This window comes from Eucyclogobius newberryi, unplaced genomic scaffold (assembly GCF_026437365.1).
Source record: "Eucyclogobius newberryi isolate DKJ021-1_F unplaced genomic scaffold, fEucNew1.0.hap1 SCAF_16, whole genome shotgun sequence".
In the NCBI taxonomy this organism is placed as follows: Eukaryota; Metazoa; Chordata; class Actinopteri; order Gobiiformes; family Gobiidae; genus Eucyclogobius; species Eucyclogobius newberryi.
This window is the reverse complement of record NW_027315790.1, coordinates 4,866,782-4,891,775: the sequence shown is the minus strand read 5'-3', so window position 1 is coordinate 4,891,775 and position 24,994 is coordinate 4,866,782. Positions and strand designations below refer to the sequence as shown.

The following is a 24,994-nucleotide window of genomic DNA, read 5'->3' as shown; positions in this document are numbered from 1 at the left end:
AGTTCAGATGCAGGGCCGGGTCAAGCTTCTGTTTGTACTGACTATGCACGCAGCAGGAAAAAGCGCACATAACTTATACTTATACTCCGGAGCGACTTATATGTGATATTATTTGTTATTTTCACACTGCAACCTTATTTCATACTCCAGTACAAACTAATAAATGTTTTTTTTTTCTTTTCTATTGTGCATTTTTTGGCTGGTGCCAAATTATTTATCTGGTGCATTTCCATGTTACGATTTGCCCCCGAATATCATCTTGCATGAGGCCCCCAAAAAGCTTGACACGGCCCTGCCATAACCCCAAGTCCAAACATTACATTCATACGTTTGCCTTCATTTAAGCTCCCATAAATAAAGATACTTCAACAAATGTATCTATGAACATGAACATTCTGGACAAATGTGAAATAAAAAACAAAATATTCCATTAAAGTCTCTGTTCTTCCATATTTGCTCGATAGTATTGACATGTGTACACTGGAGTCACAACTCGGAACAACTTCTCTACACTAAAATATGAGCACGCATACACGATCAATATGTTGTAGTAGAATTGATTTGTGAGCACACACAGATGCCAAACGGAATTTAGAGAAGCCATTAAATAGTCTTTGTTTTTTATGATGTTCTCTTATTGTTTTATTATTGTTTTTTATGGGACTAAATGGAATCTCAAAAGTCAAATCACAAACCTGACAAGCACACTATTGTTTCCACCCTGACAGCGATCTATATTTACGTCTTGGTTTAAATCTGCTCCTGACCTGGTGGAGTCCTGGTCTAGATATGGTTTTATCTGATTTGTATGACTTAGTCCTAGTTTAGAGCTGGTTTAGAACTTAAAACAGGTTTAGTAAACCAGGGAAACTAGTTATGTCCTCTTTCAGACAAGGTTTGTGTTGGTTTGGCAGTTCCTGGTTTAGCCTTAGATAGGTCCATTTCTTATCCTAGTGTAGTCTGGTTTCAGTTCTGATGTAATCCTTGTTTAGTCCTGGATCAGTCCGTCTTTAGGACTTTGCATTAGTCCATTAGTTCTAATTCAGTCCTTCTTCTTGTCTGGATTGGGCTTTAGCCGGTCCTCTGCACCTGTGAGCCGCATTTTAGCATCTCTGGAACGGCAGATGTTAGATGTATTATGCACTACAAATGTAATCTTTTTGGAAACGAGTGTCGTGCGTCGATAAATGGGAAACAGCTGCTGCTAATGTGCTTCGCTAGCTTTGTTTAAGGTAAAATAAGAATAAAATGTAATGTTCCCGGGAGGAAATTTGTCTTGAACTCATCGCATTAAGAACAACAACAAGCATTCAACAAAGACACAATTAAAATTAATTCAGTTTGACTAAGCGTGTAGTCTCAACATATACATTAGCAGTGGAAATACAGCGGTTTAGCACAAGATCAACTCAGTGTTTTGGTGAGAAATTATAATTTATGTATTTTAGTATTTTCAGTTTATATTTTTTACAGCTTTGTTCTCTCTTTTGTCCAATGATGTTGCGCTAAAGCAGGCATGTCCAAACTACGGCCCGAGGGCCAAATGCGGCCCGCAGACCAATTTTTGTTGGCTTCCCGCTAAGTTGGTCCAAACAACAAAAAGTAGTTATTTTTACTGTGAAATTGGAAACATTCGAGCATTTTCATGTGATAACAACCTATTATTAATGTCCCAAGTATTGTTAAAAGTTTTGGATGCTCATCGAACAATGCCAAATGCAACATTTTTTAGTTGTAGTAGTATTCACTTTCAAATTCAACATTGTCGGGTTGTTTGTGGCCCTCTGCTCCATATAAGTTTCCAAATGTGGCCCTCAGTGAAAAAGGTTTGGACACTCCTGCGCTAAAGCGTCCCGAGAGCCAAAGCATTTGAAGCTCGACCTCTCACGGCCCACTTTGGACCCATGAAACAGGCTGGGCCGGGTCACTTAGGACATTGGAGACCGATCCGCACTAAAGTGAACCAGTTTCACACGCTTCACACAGTCACTCACCGACGAGCATCCTCTTGCGCGTGCGGACCCCCACGCAGTCGGCCGAGCAGGAGGAGAACTTGGACCAGGCACTGAGCTGACAGTCGTCCTGGCAGGGCACCTGGCACGGCTGGGTCAGGGCGGACATGGGACTGGAGTGCTTCAGGCAGGCCTCCACGTCCGCCTGACCACCGTCCTGCTTACGACACGACACGGCTGGAGGGGGGACAAGAGCGAGACGGGGTTAGCGTGAAGGAAATCGGACCAAAGTGGAGTTTGAAGTGAGAGAAAAAGCATATTTCCCATCACAAAAGAACAAAAGCAGATGTGTGCGTTCGTTAGTGTGGCCATGTTCGTTTTGGTTGATTTGGGCTTTAGCTTCCGTCCCCAAACATGGGCCAGGTAAGTACAGGTGCAGTGGCTGTAAAAGATACTGAAATACCTCGAGTATTTCAATACCTCGAGTATTTCAGCATGCAGGGAATATTTTGAAATGTCAAACTAGCAGCAAGGTCACCGTGCACGCTTCATTATTACTTATGAAGAGAGTTTAAAAGGTTCTATTTGTTCATATCCAGCAGAAGACAGACTAAAATGCACCTAGTTTAAGAAAAATACAGAAAAATAAAACCGCTATGAGCTTTTGCACTTTACACAAAGCAAAAGTAATTAACTTGATAATGAGTTTTCTAACCAATTATCTGTGCAATTGAAAAGAGAAAATTGATCATGAAAGTGCTTCAGCAGAAACGCTTTGTTCCAATTTTCACACATCACACAAAATGCATAAACTACACTTTAGTTTAAGGAGAGGAAAACAAATCCAGAATAGAAAAAGAAGTGGGCACTCGGCAGTTTCTTAGAGTCGTCAGAAACTCATTGTGAAGTCCTTTTAAATATCATTCATGTTTATAAGCAGATATGTTAATAATTGGTTTATGTATTTACAGAATAAGGGCCCTGTCAGAAGTGTTGATTAGTTGCTGTTATTTTTTATTTTTTTAATCTATTAATTTTATTTTTTGTTAGTGGTTTAACAAGCTCATAGTTCCTTTCAGCCGTTGCTTTATTTTGAGCAAAACTGATGAATGGAAAAGATGAATGAATATAATTCCCAACATAATTTGCAAGACTGTGTACATTTGCGATAGAATGTAATGTCACTCATGCATTTAATTTGCATTGTGTGATTGTAAAGAGCTGCATTTAATGAGTGGGGCTAAAAGAGAATGTACAAACCAACTATACTCTGTGTCAAGTGTTAATTAGCAGCGCACAGCAGTAAAATGAAGTAGATGGACGAGAAGTGCGTTCAAATAATTAGCTTGTTTAGTGGCGTGAACTTGGTGAACCAGGATTAATACAATGTTAACACTGTTTGAGAATGCTAAGTAAGCTTTTGTTTTGGACGGCTGCACACATCTGAATGAGATTATCATTAATATCTCCATCCAATCCCAAAACTGTCCTAGCAAACCTCTTGGAGAATCTACTAAGTAACAAGGTGTGTGCTTTCTTAACCAAATATTCAACTGACACCAAAGTTATAAATGATATTGCTGTTGCATTGGACAATCATGAGGAATGCTGTTTTTGTTGATCGTCTGGATGCTTTTGGGTTCATTACAAATTCTAAAAGTGGTTTCAAGATTACCGCCCAAATAGAATTCAAGCAGTTTCTGCTGATGGCTTTCAATCTGAATCTTGTTATTTTAACAAAGGTGTTCCTCAAGGGTCCGTCCCTGGACCACTTCTATTTACAATCTACATAAACTCAATTGGCCACAATCTAAAACACAGTAGCATCCACTAGTCTGCAGAGAATGTGATTCTGGATGCTAAGGCACCTTCTTGTGGACAGGTGATTCAAAATAACAAAAAACACTCTTGATGGCAATGTGATTGAGTACCCTATTACAAATACTTGGGCATCTGGATGATGATAAATTCTCCTTCAACAAACACATACAAGAGCTGACAAATAATCTTAAAGCCAGATTGTCATTCTTCTTTAGAAATAAAAAGTGTATTCATTATTGTGATGATATATATTATTTACATGCATTCTACTGCAAGTCTTGAAACCTCTGAACTCAGTTTATCATTCAGATCATAGATATTAAATAGTGAGATTTAGTGTATGCACAGGGCATGCTTTAATCCACAAGAAATTGTTTAGTCAACGACATATTATTATATAGTATTATGTTAACACTACACGAGACGCTGTAAAAAAGCTTCCCCTATGACGTCACTTCTTGTACCACATTTCTGCCCCAGCATCTTTAACAGGAAGTGGTCTTGGTAATGTCTAAATGAATACTGCATCCACAGCCTTGTATTGAGCCTGTATCGAGTGGGCATGGCCTGGTAAGAGTCTTGTATTGGATTGTCTGTGAGCGTGGGGGATAGAGTTACAGGTAATGCTTCTTAATGATCCAGCTGAGGACAAAGGAGGAACAGAAGACTCATTATTGCAATTGCATCATGAGCTGCATGTGGCGACTATAGGCTGTAATGACCAGGACTGGGAAATCACTGCAGTGGGCCCCAAGTACCTACGGACTCATGTAGAACAACCATAAGACCTCTAATAGCTAAGTTAAATGTGTTTTTTGGAACGAAAACAACTGCATTATTTTCACATAGCACCTTCAAAACCTCGTTCAGTCAACTGGACACAATTCTTTAAAGAGTTAATACGTTTTGCCATTCAGCCAAGTAGATTCTTCAGTAAGAGGAAGTGAAGAAGAAGTAAAGTTGCTAGTGTTAGCTGCTTAACTTAGCCTGAGCATAGAACTATAATAAGATCTGGAAGACAAATCCAAGATGTCTCTTTGGCCTTTGCTCATTGATGCCAGACATTTTTTTCTTCTGCATTACTTCCTGAATGTGGGCTAGCACCTCCCACCGTGTGATCAGCCCTGACCAATCAGCGCGATGTTGACTAGAGTGGGGGCAGTGCGGAGAGAGAAGAGCTAAAAAAAAGCACAGACTGAGCACGACGCTAAATCTAAATTGTTTTGGGAAAATGAGGAGGAATCTCATCACAATCCGACCTTTGTGGAAGATGTAAGTGCGCTGTCAGCCAAACAGTTTGTTTCTGCATTGACATTCCATGGGAGATTTCTTTGTGGCCCAGATGCTGCAGTACCACAAACTCAATCTCACACACGCACAGAGGGGGATTAAACTTGTATGATTCGCCCATAAGTATGTATTCAGATGGATTTGACCAATATTTATTACAGAAATCCATTTTTATGGGTTTTGCTGACTTTCTTTTTCACCAGATGTCACATGATCCGCGGTGAGGAGAAAGTAGTGATCCGAGTGTCTGAATCGCTCTGTGATTGAGTGCCTCTGCCAAAGAAAAGCAGTCTTGATTCCAAAGTACTGCGCAATCACCGGCCCATCTCTAATCTGCCAGAGTCAGGACTAAACATGGAGAATCTGTTTCAGTTTTATGCAGCTAAAATCTGGAACATGTGAGACCAGTTCTACTCTGGCAATGTTCAAATCTAAAGCTAAAAACAGTTTTGTTTTGCTGTGCATCTGACTGAAAGAATTATATTTGCATTCTTCTCTTTCACTACCGCCCCATCTCCAACCTGCCGTTCCTCTCAAAAACGCTGGAACGCATCGTCGCCGCCCAACTTCACACCCACCTCCAGTCAAACAACCTCTATGAACCCCTCCAATCTGGCTTCCGCCCACTTCACAGCACTGAAACAGCCCTGGTCAAAGTACTCAACGATCTCCTCACCTCTGCAGACTCCGGGGCCCTCAACATCCTGTTACTACTAGACCTCAGCGCAGCCTTTGACACTATAAACCATTCCATCCTCCTACAAAGGCTGCGCCAACTGGGTGTTGAGGGCTCTGCACTTGACTGGCTCACATCCTACCTCACCAACAGGCAAGAGTTCATTTCCCTCTCCGGTCACTCATCCACCCTCTCCCCAGTAACGCAGGGGGTCCCCCAGGGCTCAGTCCTCGGCCCCCTCCTCTTCATCTGCTACATCTTCCCCCTTGGTCACATCCTCCGCCAACTCAACCTGGACTTTCACTGCTACGCTGACGACACCCAGATATATCTCACCACCAACTCCACCCAAAACCCTCCCCTCAGCTACATCCAAACCTGCATCTCTACAATAAAATCATGGCTCACTCTCAACTTCCTCAAACTGAACAGTGACAAAACAGAGCTCCTCCTCATTGGCACCAAATCCACTCTCAATAAAACTGGTCCCTTTTCACTCAGCATCGACACCTCGACCATCACCCCCTCTACCCTGGTACGCAATCTCGGTGTCATCATGGACCCCACCCTCTCCTTCACTCCCCATGTCAGCCACATCGTCAAGACCTCATACTTCCACCTCCGCCGCATCGCCAAAATCCGACACTGCCTCACCCTCCCCGCGGCTGAATCCCTCGTCCACGCCTTCATCTCCTCCCGCCTCCACTACTGCAACTCCCTCCTCACTGGCATCTCCTCCCATTCCCTCCATAGACTCCAAATGGTCCAAAACTCCGCTGCCCGCCTCCTCACCCACACCCTCCTCACCCACACCCTCCTCCTCACCCACACCCTCTTCACCCACACCCTCCTCCTCACCCACACCCTCCTCCTCACCCACACCCGGTCCCGTGATCACATCACTCCCGTTCTCCGCTCTCTCCACTGGCTCCCCATCAAGCAGCGCATAAACTTTAAAATACTCCTCCTCACCTTCAAAGCTCTTCACCACCTTGCCCCCCCCTACCTGTCTGACCTCCTCATCCCCCACCGCCCCTCCCGAGCCCTCCGCCCCTCCCCCACCGCCCCTCCCGAGCCCTCCGCCCCTCCCCCACCGCCCCTCCCGAGCTCTCCGCTCCTCCTCCTCTCTCACCCTGGCTGCACCAACATCCCGACTCAAAACCTTTGGCGACAGAGCATTCTCCCGAACAGCACCCCGACTCTGGAACTCCCTCCCCCCATGTCCCACTCTCCCTCACTCACAACATTCAAATCCCGCCTAAAAACATACTTCTTCACCCAAGCCTATGACCTCCCCTACCCCTAGCCTCCTCTACCCCATTGCCTACTCTTCTACCCCCTGTTACATCCCCATCTTTTTCTTTCTACTTCTTCTGTCTTGTTCATTTTATCTGTATATTAATGTGTACTGTACGTGTTGTCCCCCCCTGTCTGTAAATACCCCCCCCCCCCTTTTTTATATATGTTCAGCGTCTCTGGGTCACTGAAAAGCGCTATATAAATAAAAGTTATTATTATTATTATGTATTTATCTGTTTTGTGATTTTAATGCATATTTTTCCTGTTGCGTGAAGGCAATGCAAGTTTATTTGTAGAGCACATTTCATACACAAGGCAATTCAGTGCTTCACAACAGGAAGAAAATGCATTGAAATTACAGACCACACACATAGCATTCCAGACACTCTTTCCCATATTTATTTGACATTGCAGCATGACAGATGTCTCCGGGATGGACGCATCACTTTTAGCTTGATTCTTTCCCATATCAACACGCTATCTGCGTCTGCACACGTCCGTGCTGAGCGTATGTATCTTTTACGACGACTCTCTCGCCGACGCCTCCACCTTCTATGTGGCGTTTTGTGAAGCACTTTGAATTGCCTTGTGTCCGCGTTGTGCTCTAGAAATAAATCTGCTTTGCCTCTATAGTCTGCTAAATAGTGCAGGTCTATGTAGTGAATGGGAGGATAGGGACTAGGGCGGACATTCGGCTTACCTCTCACTTGCAGACCAGGCCCACACGTCTCCTGCGCTCCAGGGCTGTCCTGTCGAACTGTCCAGGGCACCAGCTGGCATCTGCGCCACTTGTGGGTCTTCCATCTGGAAAAGGAGGGAGAGAAAGTGCATTCATGTGAACAAACGTTTGGTTGGCTGACGGTGACAAACAGGTGACAGAAAGTAGGAGTACAATACAGTACAGTACAGTACAGTACAGCACAGTACAGTACAGTACAGTACAGTAAAGTGCAGTGCAGTGCAGTGCAGTGCAGTGCAGCGCTGCAGCGCAGCACAGCACAGCACAGCACAGCACAGCACAGCACAGTAATACAGTACAGTACAGTACAGTACAGTACAGCACAGTACAGCACAGTACAGCACAGCACAGTACAGCACAGTACAGTACAGTACAGCACAGCACAGCACAGCACAGCACAGCACAGCACAGCACAGCACAGCACAGCACAGCACAGCACAGTACAGTACAGCACAGCACAGTACAGTACAGCACAGCACAGTACAGTACAGCACAGCACAGTACAGTACAGCACAGCACAGTACAGTACAGTACAGCACAGTACAGTACAGTACAGCACAGCACAGTACAGCACAGTACAGTACAGCACAGCACAGTACAGCACAGCACAGCACAGTACAGCACAGTACAGTACAGCACAGTACAGTACAGTACAGCACAGTACAGTACAGTACAGTACAGTACAGCACAGCACAGCACAGTACAGTACAGCACAGTACAGCACAGTACAGCACAGTACAGTACAGCACAGTACAGTACAGCACAGTACAGCACAGCACAGTACAGTACAGTACAGTACAGCACAGCACAGTACAGCACAGCACAGTACAGCACAGTACAGTACAGTACAGCACAGCACAGTACAGTACAGCACAGTACAGCACAGTACAGTACAGTACAGCACAGCACAGTACAGTACAGCACAGTACAGCACAGTACAGTACAGTACAGCACAGTACAGTACAGTACAGCACAGTACAGTACAGTACAGCACAGTACAGCACAGTACAGTACAGCACAGCACAGCACAGTACAGCACAGCACAGTACAGTACAGCACAGTACAGTACAGCACAGTACAGTACAGTACAGCACAGCACAGTACAGCACAGTACAGCACAGTACAGTACAGTACAGCACAGTACAGTACAGTACAGCACAGCACAGTACAGTACAGTACAGCACAGCACAGTACAGTACAGCACAGTACAGTACAGTACAGCACAGCACAGTACAGCACAGTACAGTACAGCACAGCACAGTACAGCACAGTACAGCACAGTACAGTACAGCACAGTACAGCACAGTACAGCACAGTACAGTACAGCACAGTACAGTACAGTACAGCACAGTACAGTACAGTACAGCACAGTACAGCACAGTACAGCCAAAGACCAGAGGAAACAAGCTGCTGGTTCATGAAGTTATAAGACAAGCTAACAGTTGCTAATGCTAGAGGTCTAGGTTCAGTGAAAACAGTCGCTTTCAGCCACACTATGCAATATTATAAGCTTTTAAATATGAACTCACATTTGCCGTGCAGATTTCAGAGGGGTATAGTATATTGTAACTAAATCAGGGGCCAGCTGTCTGTTTATATCACTTTTTGTAGCCTACATGCTAGCTTTGTTTTGGAAATGAAAAAGCGTGGTACCAGATGGAAGTAAAATGAAATGAAAAGTAAAAGTGAGGTAAAGCTGTATCACATCAGGTCAAGTAGTGCAAAGTGGCAAAAGGAAAGGCCCTTTAAATGACTGTAGGAGCAGACCATACAACAGTAAAACGCGTAATAGCAAACTAGCAACCAGACTAGTGAAATTGGGATCGATTGAGAATGGCACGTTGGCTAAATAAGGAGAGCGGTAAACACACCAAGGACCTCCTGATTGAATTTACACCTCAGCTTCATTACACACCTAAATGAACCCAATAGAAAAAGGATTTCTCCATGGACACGCAGACATCCTTTGGTCACCACATGAATGAAATGAAACATGATATGTGTATAAATTATGCACACATTCGGCAGAGCGGGCCGTATTTTGTCAGTGCGAGGGAGATATCAAAGACTACTATGTCCCACTGCAGGGAATACATGTGTCAAGTGGGACTACAATCCTTTTTTGTGTGAACTGGTGCTAGTTTATGTGCTACTAGCGTCAAGTGCTAGCTCCGTGCATCTCCCCTGACATTACGTCACAGCGGGTCGGGACAAGGCTAATTCCATACCGCTCGAATGCGCACTCACTGGAGCTGTCAGTAGATACACCATTCACCGTCACACCATGGATGTCTTGAACCGAGTTTGTTCAGTCCATTTTCAACTCAATTTATTTTTTGAAAAGCTAAAAATCGCAGGGCTTCACAATTTTATTTTATTTTAGGCCGCAGTTATTTTATTACTTGGTTTACGGATTTTTAAATGAAATATATTGAACAGGCGGGCGAAATATAAATATAATTTCAATTTCAAAATATTTTTTCTTCCTGGTTTACCCAAAACGGGAGGAGGGGGGGAGACGCGACGCGCAGGTGAGTGGAACAGTAGATTTAGCGTGTTTTGCATCGGTAGAACAGACACTTCTAAGTGTGCAGCCCTAGTCACGGCAAAACACGCTGGAGAAAATGTGGTAAACGGGTTTAAAATGTGTATTTGCGATATAAAGGAGTCAGCGCTGCGCTTAGCAGACAAGGAAACGGGCTGGCGCGTATCTCATGCTCTCCCAGGGCCGCGCGCAGACTCACGCAGGATTTTGACGAAAAATTGCTTCACGCGCTCTTATCTTTTGACTTAATACCGCTTTTTATATTTCATTTAATGCTATTTTGCGTTGTCGGCGGTACTTTATTAAAAACAATTGATAATAATTTATGTTATTGATATTGTAGAAATCAATCATCTAAGTGCGGCGGATCCGTAAACCAAGTAATAAAATAACTGTGGCCTAACCAGCAATGAAAACAATAAAATATAATTTTATCATCATCATTGGATTGATAAAGTGTAGTTATCTATGACTTATATTATCAGTCTTCTACCAGGTTAGTACATGGAACACTTTTGGAAAAACTAAAGCTAAAAAAGAGCTGTGGATCAACTCAAAATAGTTTATTTTTTGAATGTGACCGCTCAAGTCAAGATTAAATGTTGGCAGTATTAAAACGACTGTAAGTATAGGAGGACAAAGTAAATATCCTTCTAAGAGTCCTTTATAACTCTCTGTGTGTTGTCAGATCATATGAATTCATCTTGCCTGACACCATCTCTTACCCTTTCAATACAAATCCAATCCAAGAAAGGCGGTGCGTTTTCTGTCTCTATTTGCACTTGTAATCAGAAATAACTCACTATTGATTCACAGCAGATGCACAGGTCTGCCCACGTAACTCACACTTCACACAAGTCAATGAGGCACTTGACAACAAACCGCCCAGAATAATCCAGTTTTTTTACTTTGTTTTTATGGACACTACAAGTAGTTTTACAGATTCAACACAACTAAAAGGGCTTATGTAAATTTGTTCAAATGACTAAGATACAGAATATCGATAATGAGTGTTCAATTAATAAATTCATTCATATTATGCTAAATTTACTCAATTAATTAATTAATTCATCCGTCCATTTTCTACCGCTTGTTCCCTTCCGGGGTCGCGGGTGACTGGAGCCTATCCCAGTGACTTTGGGCCTTAGGCGGGGTACAGCCTGGACAGTGGCCAACCCGTCGCAGGGCTAATTCAATCATTTTATGCTAAATTTACTTTTTGAGCTTTAACACATTTTAACACTCTGCCCTCGTCAAAAACATACCAGGAGTTGTATTTAGCGTCATTTCCACTTGTTCGATGTTTAGTAAGTCCTCTCCTTTTTAGCCTCAGAAAACACTTGGTTCCATATTTCCCAGACTTGTAACACCGCAGGTAGCGCTCCGAGATCTCATGCTGTGTTTTCCATAAATCATGGCCAGACACTTTCTGAGCATTTCTGCCATCAAATCGTGTTCATTGTATTTGCATGCTTACATCAGCAGGGCGGATGAATGCTTGCTTTTTTTATTACCCCAATATAATTCCCTCTGCTGACACTAGTTGGAGCTCTTGCACGAGTCCTGGTTAGGGAACGCCTCACAGATATGAAGTAATGTATGCTTTCAGATCATTGACTTAAATATCAGCCACTCAGTCATGGCCTCTTCTCTTTCCTTGTGATTTACCTGTATCCCTGGCAGACAGAGGGGGCGTCGCACTCTCTCTCCTGGGTTAACAGCTCGGGACAGTCCTGGCCTCCGTTCGCAGGATGCTGGATCACCAAACGCTTCCGAGACTGTTTCCTCTTCACGTTACCACCTGCAAAACAAGAGAAAAACACTGTTACACTTAAAGCATCACTGTGTAACTTCTGCAAAATGCTTAAATCCTTGTTTACAAGTTGTAACCATATGCACTGCCAGAAACGTATATAATACTACGTGTTGATTTTTGGGAATAAAGATAGATAGTTGATGCAATGGATGTACTGTAAACTGTACTTTTGGATGCATACACATTTCTGCAAACCTATACATTTCCCAGTTACTCTCTAATCTAATTACGTTCTAGACACTCAAATTTGCTTCAATATCAAGTGCACAGTTTATTTGTTTCACTCTGAGCATCCCCAAACAGACACACTTGTGCACAAAGACACAATGACAGTATTACAGTCTACACTACTTCAAGGTCCAAATACTTACTATTACGATAACATTTCAAACATAACATTATCCACTAATACTGTATCTTCTCTGTTACATTCAACCTCACAGGTCAATGAAACGCAATGACCCAGGCTAATGCGTCCATACCGATAATGACTGCTTCAAGGCAACTCCAACAGGATTCCTGTACAGCTCTATAGAATTCAATATGACTCCACAGGGGGTAGAGTCTATTGACTGGAGAAAGAAGCCCATTATATTGTTGTGCATGAATATTAGCTAACAGGTAGCAGCAGGCAGATGCAGCCTAGTGCAATTTCTTAGTTTGACATATGAATGTAGACATGAAGTGATGAGCTGTCCACGTCTGTCATGAGGAGGCTTGTCAGTAAAGAAGACAACCTAAAAGACACATGGCTGCATTCCTAGGGCTGCAAAAAATATATTATATCTAGCATAATATGTCATCATATGACACCATCGTTATCCTACATAAAACGTCTGTTATGCTGGGTTTGAACTGAATATTTAAATTACCACGGTAAAGTTGTAGAAAAAGATTCAGTTGTAGTCATCTGTACACTGTTTTTAGAAAAACAAGACGTTTTGACTTCCAGAGAGTCATCTTCAATCTGCAGATCGAGTCTGAGAACTGATTTATATTCTATTCTAAGCACCGGGTGGAACCTCCTCTGACTGTCGCTTCCTCATCACTGAGTACCTGATTGCATCAGAATGTCCCAGGCATCTCCCGCCCCATGGCTTCAAAACACTATCATATATGACCGGTAGGTTGGACCTTAAATCTTCATTTCTGTTTAAAGAGGGATTCTCTTTCTCACAATGTTCACAGTGTGTAACTTTAGAATAGAACAGTCGAGCATCTTTACCAACTGAGCTATTGCCACAATAGTATATTATATTTAAAAGACGCTGTACCAGAAGACAACAACAAGAATAAGTTCATTTTAAACGGTTTGCAGCGGTCCAAACATATTCCTCATCCTAATTATTCATAGTGATGAGTTTATAACTACAAATAGTTTATCAATGATGTCTATTAATACCCTAACTTCGAACCCTTTAATTCTTACTTCTTTGTTAATTAGGAAAAAAGTATTTGTTCATGCTTTATTAAGACTATTGAGTTAAGAGCCTAAGAGTTGTTTTTATATACAATTTCTCTTGAGGATCATTTAACTGCATCTTGTTGAACTGTTTAAGAGCTTAGCTACAATAGTGAAATACCTCATCATGTCATAGTAGTCGTTGCTCTTGTCTTGTTTAAATGCTAGTTGTTTGCTAAACAACCAAATTATCCTCGTCCCCGTCTACAGCAGGTTAAGGAACCGAATAGGTACGAGGAGGGGCCGAGGGACGTCCAAGAGTGTCTAGCAATTTAGCATTAGCACTAAAACTTTATAGCTATAATTGCTATTGGCAAACATAGATAAGCAACATCTCATTTACACTGAGCATTTGATTTTCAGACATGCAATGAAGTTATTTGCTCTACGCAGTGCAAATAAAAGACACTGCGTCCAAACACATGTCTAACATTTACCTGTTTGTTTGATATTGGGTTCTTTGAGATTCAAATCAAGACACCTCACCTCGTACTACGTGCATTTTGAATAATTAAAATTGTACTAGGCCCCAATGGCACGCGTGGGTAAATTAAGTGATTGCTACCTTGATGTTAATTGTCAGGGTAAATTAGCATACTTGCTCCTTTCATGTGCTCCTCCCCTGACAGTGCTGTTGAAGTCTGTCCCTTGCTTGACCCCGTACGCTGTGGCGCACTCTGTTACCTGTCTGACACGCTGACGGGCAGGGGCTCCAGTCGCTGTAGGGCGTCACCATGCAGTCCCGCTTACAGGGCAGCAGGCAGGGGCGCACCGTGTCAGGCCGCAAGCTCTCCGGACACCTGAAAGAGAAGATATCATAGACATGGTTAGAGAGATGTACGCTGGGGCTGAGTAGAAGCGGGATGGATCAGAGCCAGGAAAAGCATGCGGTGAGCAGGCTTTGAAGGTCCGAGGCGGTCCCCCCAACTGGCAGACTGTGTGGAGTGATGAGAGGAAACCAGAGTCACACTGCATCATGAAAATACAAATACATAAATACAAAGTTACATAACCTAAGTAAAGGGGCAAGGACTCTGTGACCAATACATGAAATCATAGAAATCATGTCTGTGCTGGAAAAAGTCTGCGTGTTGTCTCTGACTTTTAATCCAGCACTGTCCCACTTTTAGGTTTCATGATTTCTTCATTGTTTCACTATGTATTCTACTTTTTTGTTTTTGTTTGTTTTAGATGTCCCTGCATCCAATAATATCTTCTCTGTGTTATTCAAAGGTGATCTATAAATACACTTTGATTGACAGATGTAGTTGTGACGGGCAGACTTTATTTTAACGTAAGAAAATAATTTAATACATTCAAAAAGGACATACACAGAAAAATGTTTTATTACCCTTAATTTTTAATTTTACATTGCATACAATACAAATATTAATTGTTGCAAAGATGTACATGAGTCCATCATGATCATCATCATTTATAATAACTACTCCTTAATAAAACATGAACAAAGACTTAATTCATAATGGACAATGGTTGAGGTTATCAAATGACTCCAATCCCTGGGGCCTCTAAATGTGTGCATAATATAATATAATATAATATAATATAATATAATATAATATAATATAATATAATATGTACAAGCAGGTTGGACTGAGCCATCAGACCTTTATTCAGGCTCAGCTCCTCAATAAGACACAGTAAAAGTGTGATACTGGGTTTTATCATGGTCGATTTCTAAAAACTCAATGTGAAAAGTGCTTCTGGTAATATGAGCCAGTACACCAGGAGTCCTGAGGGCCAAGAAATATGGTCTGAGGGCCGCATTTGATCATGGTTTGGACATGCCTCTTAATTCAAGTGCTATAATTGTTTATTCATAATTAATTAAGCCTTTGTTAAGCCAGAATTTGGGGCTAATATTTTTGTTTCCAGTATCAAAAATGTAGAATAAACAAAACAAACAAAAATGTTTATGGAGTAATTGTAAATATTAACTTGCTGCCATATGTAATAACACTTATATTTCTTGCTGCAGTTTCTGACCACAATAAATAACAATGCATGCCTCGCTGGAAACTGTGGGAGCCTCGAAATGTCTGTCCAAGACAAAATTAGAACAGGGGGGATATTTTAAACTTTGCAGTTCTTAACTTTTGTGGCTAACTTTAAGTAGAATTATTTCTCAGCTTAAGTTTTGGTTTTCACTTGCAACTGATTAAGTATAGCACAACTTTTCCTTAATGAGCCGAGTGGGAGTGTTTCTACATCTCTACATAGCTCACGGTGCTGTTTTCATCTTGTGGAATTGTCTTTTTCCCAAATCTTATTAAAATTTTAAGTAGTCATATTATTCATTATTGTGGCTATTTATTGTAATATGTATGGAAAATTGGGCATAAATTGGAAATGTGATGCCTGCTGCTGGCAACTGTGGGGAAGGACATAGTATGAAATGAAAAATTAGCAGCGTGGCTATTACGAGGCAGGATCAGAAGTTCAGTCTGAAGTTTGATAATGAAACTACAAGATAACTTACTCCAGGAATGTTTTTACGGTACACAAAAATTAACCTACAATTTTTGTGTGTTTTTGGGATTGCTCAATTGTCCATACATATTGGAGATGAATAAAGTACAGCAAATCATATTCAGAGTATGTTGTATCTGAACATAAAACAATAGATGGATATGTTTGGACTGTTCTTCTGACAACTGGGAAAATCACAAAAAATGGACAACGCAGAAGGAACTGACGATCAAAAACTGAACACAAATAAATATGGACTTTGACCAAATGGAAAAAGTAACTTATATTTTTTTAGTGGACATTGGGACTTACTGCACTTATTTTTCTCTCTCTCTTTCTCTCTGCTTTTTTGTTTTTCCTTTTTTACGGTGAAGCGAAAACACATACAAGACGTACAACTACAGAAGACAAACAACTACAGAAGATGTACAACTACAGAAGACAAACAACTACAGAAGATGTACAACTACAGAAGACAAACAACTACAGAAGACGTACAACTACAGAAGACGTACAACTATAGTAGGTGGCAGTAAATGCACCTTTTCAGTTGGCTGCCAAATGTCATTAAGAGCAACACCACAACAAAAGTCTGTAAATGGGTTTTAGGGTTTTAGGGTTTTAGGGTTGGGGGGCAGACTCGTTGTGAGCATTACTGCAGTTAAATCACGTTCAATACAACTGTGTGCCTGCATTAGCATGGTGCACAGCATCAAGCTAGGTGTGTTTGGATGGAGCTATAACAGCTAACTCTAAATCCAGGCCTGACTGATAGAAAGTCATGTGTGGTTTTAGTAGATGATATTTTAAGTTCCAAAACATGACAAAGCAAAGGTTCAAGAGCATGTTTGAGTGAAGACCAACATAATGATTCTGTTTTGCCCATTATATCCTACAGTGGTGAGCAGTCATGGCCGCAGCTGACCCAAGACTCACATTTGAATTTGGGTATAAAGACACATTCATTTCCATTCGCAGTATGGGGCCTGGCAGGAGGCGTGTGCTGCCGGGAGAATGCAGCCGCTGTGCCGCATAAATAAATAGATAATTGTGTCCCCAGCAGATGCCTTGAGGGAGCAGAGACCCAGATGTTAAAAACTGTTGGCTAAAGCAGCTCCTCAGTGATACCTCTGCTGCAGGGACAGAGGAAAGGAGAGGAAGAGGTGTAGAGGAAGAAAGCGCGAATGGCAGATTGGAGAAAAGGAAGTTAATTATGCGAAAAAGAGGTGCCAGGGAAGAAATATGAATAAGCTTATAATGCAGAAAATGTGCCTTTGATTTGTTGTTAGTAAGTCTATAATGGGCAAGCATGATCAAAAAGGGTATAGACAGTTCGACTGTATTCTGCAAGTCATTTTCAATCTGGAGGTACTGGCCTGAGAGGATTTCTGCCCTGCTTCTCAGGCCAGTTCATTCAGATAGAAAATTACTTCGAGATGGCACCCGAAATGTGTCGTTTTCTGTGTAAAGATGACTTTAAACCTTTAAAACCTTTCTACCCCGGATCATTCATGGACAAATGAGAGATTTTAAATCATCACCAGACTCGTTTTGAGAATTTCTGACATCAAATAACATTCATTATAACTGCATGCTTAAATTAGCATGTCTGGTTAGTCTAGGTTTGGGTAGGTAGTTCCATCTTTAGTCGATAGATGGAGTTCTAACTCAAGTCCTGACGTGGAAAACACCTGCCTGATATGAATTAATGTGTGCTAAAACATGAGGTTCCAAAGCAGAGGTTTGAATGCCATTAACAATACAAATAAAGCATGATATGATTCTTGGTTTTAATGCACATGGCACGTTTAAATACATTTTCAGTCTATTTTTGCGTCAAACCAACACTCACTTTTTAGGAGGCACCTGTCCCACGTTGACCCGCACACAAATGACCTTGCGCGTCTGCATGCCGATGGAGCAGGAGTTGTCGTCGCCCCTGGCTCTTCCCGCTGAGCTGTTGCCCGCTGGGATGGAGGAGTCCTCGATGCACTGGCCCCATGGTCCGGTCTGCCAGTGGTACACCGTGCAGGGGTGGTCATTACAGCTGCGCACCTCCTGGAGACTGCTCATGTTCGGGCATTGGATCCCACCTGAGGGAGGCACAAGGAAGTTAGTCCAAGTTGTATATGCAGTATATCTATGTTTGGATGGTCAAGTTGGTAGGTTCACTTCACAACTACGATTGAGAAAACTATGAAACTCAGAACACAACCAGGTCTAGCACGACTATTGACCTTATTCCGCCCCGCCTACTTTTCCTTCTTTTCCCATGTGATCGGCACTTTTGTTGTAATCACACTTCCAGTCGGGCGGGAAAGAGAACGAGGGAAAAGTCCAGCTAAAAATGCTATAAAGTAGGTTAATTTGTGTAAAATATCTAATGTTCATGTGCACCAACAAGTCACCAATGCATCAATTCCCCCTGGCGGCCTGAAAACGGCTTTTTAGTCTGTGCTTATTTTCTCTCGAGGTCGGCAGCCCCTGTGTTAACTAATACGATAGATCCATGATGGCGGTGCCCAGACGGGATTCCGGAATAAGGTGAATAGAACAGGACAAAACAAAAGCTACATCAGGACTATAATTACAGAGTATCTATAATTGTGAGTGATTTACTGTTTTTGATAGAACATTAAAAATGTATAATACACATTATTTCTCTAGATTTGGGTCCACACATTTAGATTTTGGCAACCTTTATTCCTCAATGTTTAAACCCATTAAAATGTGCTTGAAAAAATAATCATTGTAACTGTAACAGCTCAAAACTACTTAAAGATTCAGAATGCTGGAGAGTACGCAACCTCCTTGTCTCAATAGAGATGTCCTTGCTTTTCCTTTAATGTTCCGCAGTATGATAATCATATCTCCATAGCGACTGGGTGAGGCCATCAAGCCAAGTCACGGGTCTGTTCTGTGGAGAGGTGACCAGACTCACAGTAAAAATATCACCTTTAAATCAAGATTCATATTTGGAATTCTAGTCATTACAACTAAATATAGTACAGTATTTCCTGTTTCTAAAATTGTGTGCAGAATTTTGGTGGAGAAATGACTTAAAGCCCAGTAACCAGTCTTTCCACAGCTATATTGCCAACCTCTTTCTTTGTACGAACTTTGATTTAATTGAAGCTGGTTGGAGAAGAAGGAAAGTGTAGTATGAGATAAAGTCTGTGGAGGTTTGGAGTGACTGGGGAGAGTTGACCCTGGGGGCAACGTGTCTTTACATAGCCATGCAGGAACAGTGATACGGCCCCAGGTGTTGAGGTCACGAGGATGACCCCTACGACACCCAGGTTGGTCATTAGCCGCTGTCACCTTGAGAAGAGAGAAATCCTCAGAAGAAGGTCAGCCATTAGCAGCAGACACATGGCTTAAGCCGTGATGAAGCACCTGGCTCTGTCCACACTAATGCCTTTTTGACCATTTTCACGGCTAATGGCAATAGCGGTTTAAAGCTTTGCTTTGTTTTGAAAAAAATAAAAATAAATGTGTTTGATCACATTGTTTGAATTACTTAAAGGTTGAATGGACGATTTTTTTGGCCCAAATCTGAGTCTCATTTCCTCATGGAGTGGACGGCCCATTAGTCCTGCCACGTATCAATCATAAAACGCACCTACTGCTCACCTGCAGCCGCGTGCGGATCGTCCCCATGAGCAGCACGTTTCCGCGTTTCTAAGCGCATTGATCTATCATAATATAGTTATAGACAAAATGAAGACGGAGAAAGACTGTTCGAGCGGACTCAGAAGAGACGGAAATCTACGGGAGACGAGAGATGCGATGCGATCCGTCGCGCTAATAAACAAACGCACGTGTGTGTTGTATCAGTCCGCACGGGTGAGTGGCATGTGCACGGGGGAGTGGCATGCGCACGGGGGAGTGGCATGCGCACGGGGGAGTGGCATGCGCACGGGGGAGTGGCATGCGCACGGGGGAGTGGCATGCGCACGGGGGAGTGGCATGCGCACTTCCGCCTGCGTTGCCGAAAAATCGTCCATTGCGCCTTAAATTCTATGGTAAAAACCTTGTAATTGATTATTGTTCCTATAATAATAAAATGTGTACAATATCTAATGGGACAAATTAAGAAAATAGTTAAAATTAATAAGAAACATACACATTGCATTGTAATTATTGTTTAGTCAACAAAAAAAAAGAAAGCACAAGACATGTTTTAGCTTCTCTTTTTTTTCTTGTTTAAAATTGCTGGTATTCCCCAAGGTTGAGTCTTAGCACCTACCATTTTCATGCATATTTTTGCAAGTATTGTCCAATCACGTTATATATGTAATTGTATTAGTACTAATATTAGCATTATATATTATTATCATTATTATTACTACAGTGTATTTTCTATAGGGATTTTCCACCTTCATGGCACTCTTTACAAGGCAATGTGGTAAAGTGTCTTGCCCAAGGACATTTCCTCTAGCTGGCCCACCGTGGCATCTGGTGTTCTAGCGGTCTCCCATCCAAGTACAAATGGACATACTTGACATGCTAGGTACAAATACATTTTACAAAAATACACTTCTTTCATCACAGAAAAGTAGCACAAGCCACAGAATCCATAAGTCAGGCACTTGGCTCTGTCCTTCCAAGGGACATTCATGACACATTTCATTGGAATTCATTACGGAAGCCATTTGTCAGACTGGAGACTCATTACCAATAGAGGGACAGACCATTATTGCTACAATGCTTAATTAAATAGCGAATTAATAAATATTTAAGTGCTACCAATTACTGTGAACATTCCCTTCCTGAGATGCTTTTCAACTAGACACCGTCTTAATTTGCTCCAGACTCTTCAACGCATATTATTTGCAGTCTGGATAATGATGTTATTGACTTGGCTCAATCTTATCAGACATTAATCCCTTTTGTAAATGCAGACCCACGTCTCCACCTGAATAAATAGCAGATACAGTATCCAAGCAGGCATGTGACCACTGTTGAGGATGTGAATGAAAAGGGTGATAAGTCGGGAATACAAATGTCTGTGGAAGTGGATGTTATACAGCTGTACATGTCTTCACAGAATTGTAATGGAATTCAAAGGTTTTGGAAATTACCTAGTAAACTTATGAATGTATACAAGTATGAGTATGTGGTGATACGCTTTCATTTTTAGTAAATTAACTCGAGTCGACTACTAAAATAATAATTTGTTGTTGGTATAGCAGGTAAACACTGACAAATGTAGGGAATAGAGTGTTTATTTTACCATTATTATTAGTATTATCTTATCTTACGCTAGCTGTTTTTATTCTATTTTATCATTATTTTTCCCCTCCATTCCTTATTAAGAAATGAGAGGTTTTGTCTATAGGAGTTTTTGTTTATAAGAGTTCTTCTATTAAGAGTGTTTTTTGTTATCTGTCCTTTTCCTCTGTATTTACTGCGTTGCAACAATGAAATTTCCCCATGTGTGGACAATAAAGGAATATCTTATCTTATCTTATCTTAATAGGGAATACTGGTTATTTGATAGTATATTAATCATTCACATACTATATATTTTTGTGGAAAACGAGATTCTGCCATCATCATTAATCATAGGAAAAACATTGAAATTATCTTCCAGAACACTGTCAAGCTTTTATAACTCAAAATGCAGGATGTGTGGGATCTTTCAGCCTTTTACTGTCCATTCGCTCCCTTTTTTGCAGACATCTCTGGAGCATCTTTAATCGTCTTCACTTTGGTTTAACAACGCTGTGATTTCCTCCACCCAGCACTCCTGTTCTGCAGCAGATGGCCAGGGGAGCTTCACATTTACAACCTATACCACCCAATACTTTAGCATCCCCCATCGACCACCACCGACGCCCAAACGCAAACTTAAATACAAGACAATCTGGCATGGACATCTTGCAGTCTTCCATGTACTAACTTCTTTAACAGTGACATTCATTATGTATGAGGGAGGCATGTATGTGGTCCTTCCTATGCCAAAAACAACATGTAATGCGCATAGGCTTCGGAAAGGGAAGCAGGGAAGTGAAAGGGAAAAATTCTGATGGCGTGCCAAGAGACGCTAACCATCTGCGAAGCCCCACCGACTAGCTTTAGCAAGAACGTTGGTTATTGGCAGCATGTGGGGCTGGCTAACATCCCAATGGCACGTACATCCCTATCATTCCAAAAATACTTAGATAAACATTATGCACTTATAGGGCAGTGGTCCTCAAATGTGTTTCGGTTAAGTACTTACAGATTTATAGCCTTGTACTGTATGTTATTGCCAACTTTTGATTTGATTAGTGTTTTAATTCTAAGAACATTTTCTCAAGTACAAGATTTCTCACATATATTATAAATCTCTTAGAATTGTCTAAGGGTGAGAGGGTAATTTATTTATTTTTACAGTTTTATACTACTACTACTACTCAAATAGCACTTGCACTTCTTTGCTTTGTGTTATTACAGATCAGGATTCCAAATTGATGACTTTTATTTAAGGAAGTGCTATGTTTGCAGATCGCTAGGGGATCACATCAAGGTCCTACAGCTACAGCTAACTACAGCCGTTAGCATTGTGGCTAATAACATCAAATATACATGTACCAAAGATGAGGCTCACAGACGACAACAGCGACGGCCCTTGAAGGGAAGCAAAGGGGTTGGATTTTAAGGAACCAACAACACTTTTTTTCTGAATGGTGATGCTAGGCTTGCTATGCTAACTCGCCATCCTTACCCTGCATCACGGTAACCCAGGCCACAACCTTAGCCGTCACTGCCGAGGAACACACAGAATTATTCATTTAATTCTGACATTTGGCTCGCGGTGCAGAGCGGGGAGGAAAATGAGGCATGTAGCAGGAACAATGGGTTCAACAGTCACACCGGAGCTTAAATAAGGGGACTATAGACTCATTAATAAGCAATATACAGTACCCTATTCTTATGCGCATCTTACCTATATGACAGTAGTTGTCTTTTACTTCATTATATTCTGTAGAAATGGAAGTTATTCATAATTTGCATCTGTCAACGTTATTGTGAAGCCAGATTTGTTTGAAATAAATTTGAAATAGATTTTCTAATCATATCATACATTTATAAGCACTGAAAGGAACAAAAAAGACAAAAAGAGATGGCATGTGTGAAGCAGTAAGGCGATATTTCATTATCACAGTTATTACAGTGCGATATGCATGAATGTCAAAGTGATGGGAAAGTCAGACGCCACAGCAATTAACAATTCAAAACTAAATATTCTATCTTGTTAAACAACTTAAAGGACTGTTGAACATTGACAAGATGGAATATTTTACCAATGAAGCCCATAAAAATAGGACATTGGTGATGGGCAAAACCACTTATTTTTGTTTCGTTCCAATAATCATCACGATCTGAGACTGATACACTGAGTTTTTAGTACTTCAGCTTTGTTAACATAACTTTTTTGCAGTTTCGTCTCAGAATTCTCAGCCGATGTGGACAACTGTAAATCTTAGACATTTGCAGTAGTAAGAGTCATTTGTACAACCTACCTTCTCCAGCATTGTAGGCCAGTATAGACCTTGCCCTGGTTTGCTTTCCCTCGGTGCTCTTCCCCGAGCAGGTGTGGGAGCAGAGGGTCCAGGCTGTCCAGGGACTCAGGGCACAGTCTTTTGGGCAAGGCACTTCGCAGATGGCGGGCATGGGTAGGATGGCATCGCGGCACAGCTGTCTCTCCACAAATTCACCTGGAAGCAAGCAGACACAGCTGGGTTAGAGCAGTGATGGGCAGAAGAATGTGCGATATTTGGCAGAAACAGTCAAGCTATTTTTGGAAGCATTCAAGTTGATCTCGGAGTGGCACAGTGGCTTGAGTGTGTGCCCACCAACCAGTTTGCCAAAGTTCTTACTGTTTTTGAACCCTTAGGTAAGGTGCTCCATAGACTTTGCCTGCTCCAGTCACATGGTAGAGTATGTGGCTGTTTGGAGCAGGTAGGGCATCCAGAGTAAATGAATCACTGGACGACTTGCCACTCTACATAATTCGGAAAGAGAATCTATCATAAAACCCAAAGACAGAACAAACAGACAAATAGCTAGAAACAGGTTCTAAATGTGTGGGCCTATATTGGATCTAAAAAATATATAAAATATAAAATTAAAACAATATATATATTGCGCTGCACCTAGGGCTGTCGTGGTTAATCAAATTATTAAGTGTTTTATTCTCCGTAAAGCAGAAAGTGCGCTATTAGCATGCTATTGTTTGTTACCATTATCTTGACAGTAAACTCTGAAAAGCCCTTAAATCATCAGAGTGAATAATTATGATGCTCAAAATGCATTAGGTAAGTGAACAGTAACCGCTTCTGTTTCTCACATTTTTAGGGTAAAATGTTGCCGTATTTTCCGCACTATAAAGCTCACGTAAAAGTCTTTAACGTCCTCAAAAGCCGTCCGTGCGCTTAATAGTCCGGTGCGCTTAATATATGGTTTATTTCTGGTTGTGCTTACTGACCGCGAAGATATTTTGTGTGGTACACAGTGTATGAAGAAGATTTGGGACACGAGACGCCGATGCACGACTAGAGTTACAGTACTCCGGAACCGGAAGTCCGTACAACATGTGTGCAAAGCATTCTGGGAACAGTAGTCTTCTGCTACACGCGGCACATGCGACACTTTGTCAAAACATAAACAACATTTTCAGTCAGGCACAACGCAGACACCTACCGGTAAATGAAGTACCCCAAACTTGTCCCAAGATGGCTACTGCCAAGAGACCATTAGATCTGTTATATTATCACAAGAAATGCGCTTACGGGCTAAATGATCAGTCAACTGTGGGATCAAAAGATCGGAATCATCACTGAACTGCCGCATGGATCCGAGATGCGGGATCACATGACCAACGAGATTTTAGCATGGAGCACTATCGGCGCTTTG

At 41.7% G+C, this 24,994-nt stretch overlaps 1 protein-coding gene across 1 annotated transcript in view; it reads right to left on the bottom strand.

The window, feature by feature from the left end:
- thsd7aa (thrombospondin, type I, domain containing 7Aa) overlaps window positions 1–24,994 on the bottom strand; it is a 229,931-nt gene that overhangs the window by 65,078 nt on the left and 139,859 nt on the right. The window contains exons 6-11 of the mRNA XM_072448417.1: window positions 23,602–23,796; window positions 17,943–18,183; window positions 14,285–14,400; window positions 11,991–12,123; window positions 7,739–7,842; window positions 1,995–2,189 (exon numbers count right to left, since the gene is read on the bottom strand). Of these exons, the coding sequence (XP_072304518.1) occupies window positions 1,995–2,189; window positions 7,739–7,842; window positions 11,991–12,123; window positions 14,285–14,400; window positions 17,943–18,183; window positions 23,602–23,796 (984 nt within the window). The remainder of the gene's footprint in view (window positions 1–1,994; window positions 2,190–7,738; window positions 7,843–11,990; window positions 12,124–14,284; window positions 14,401–17,942; window positions 18,184–23,601; window positions 23,797–24,994) is intronic.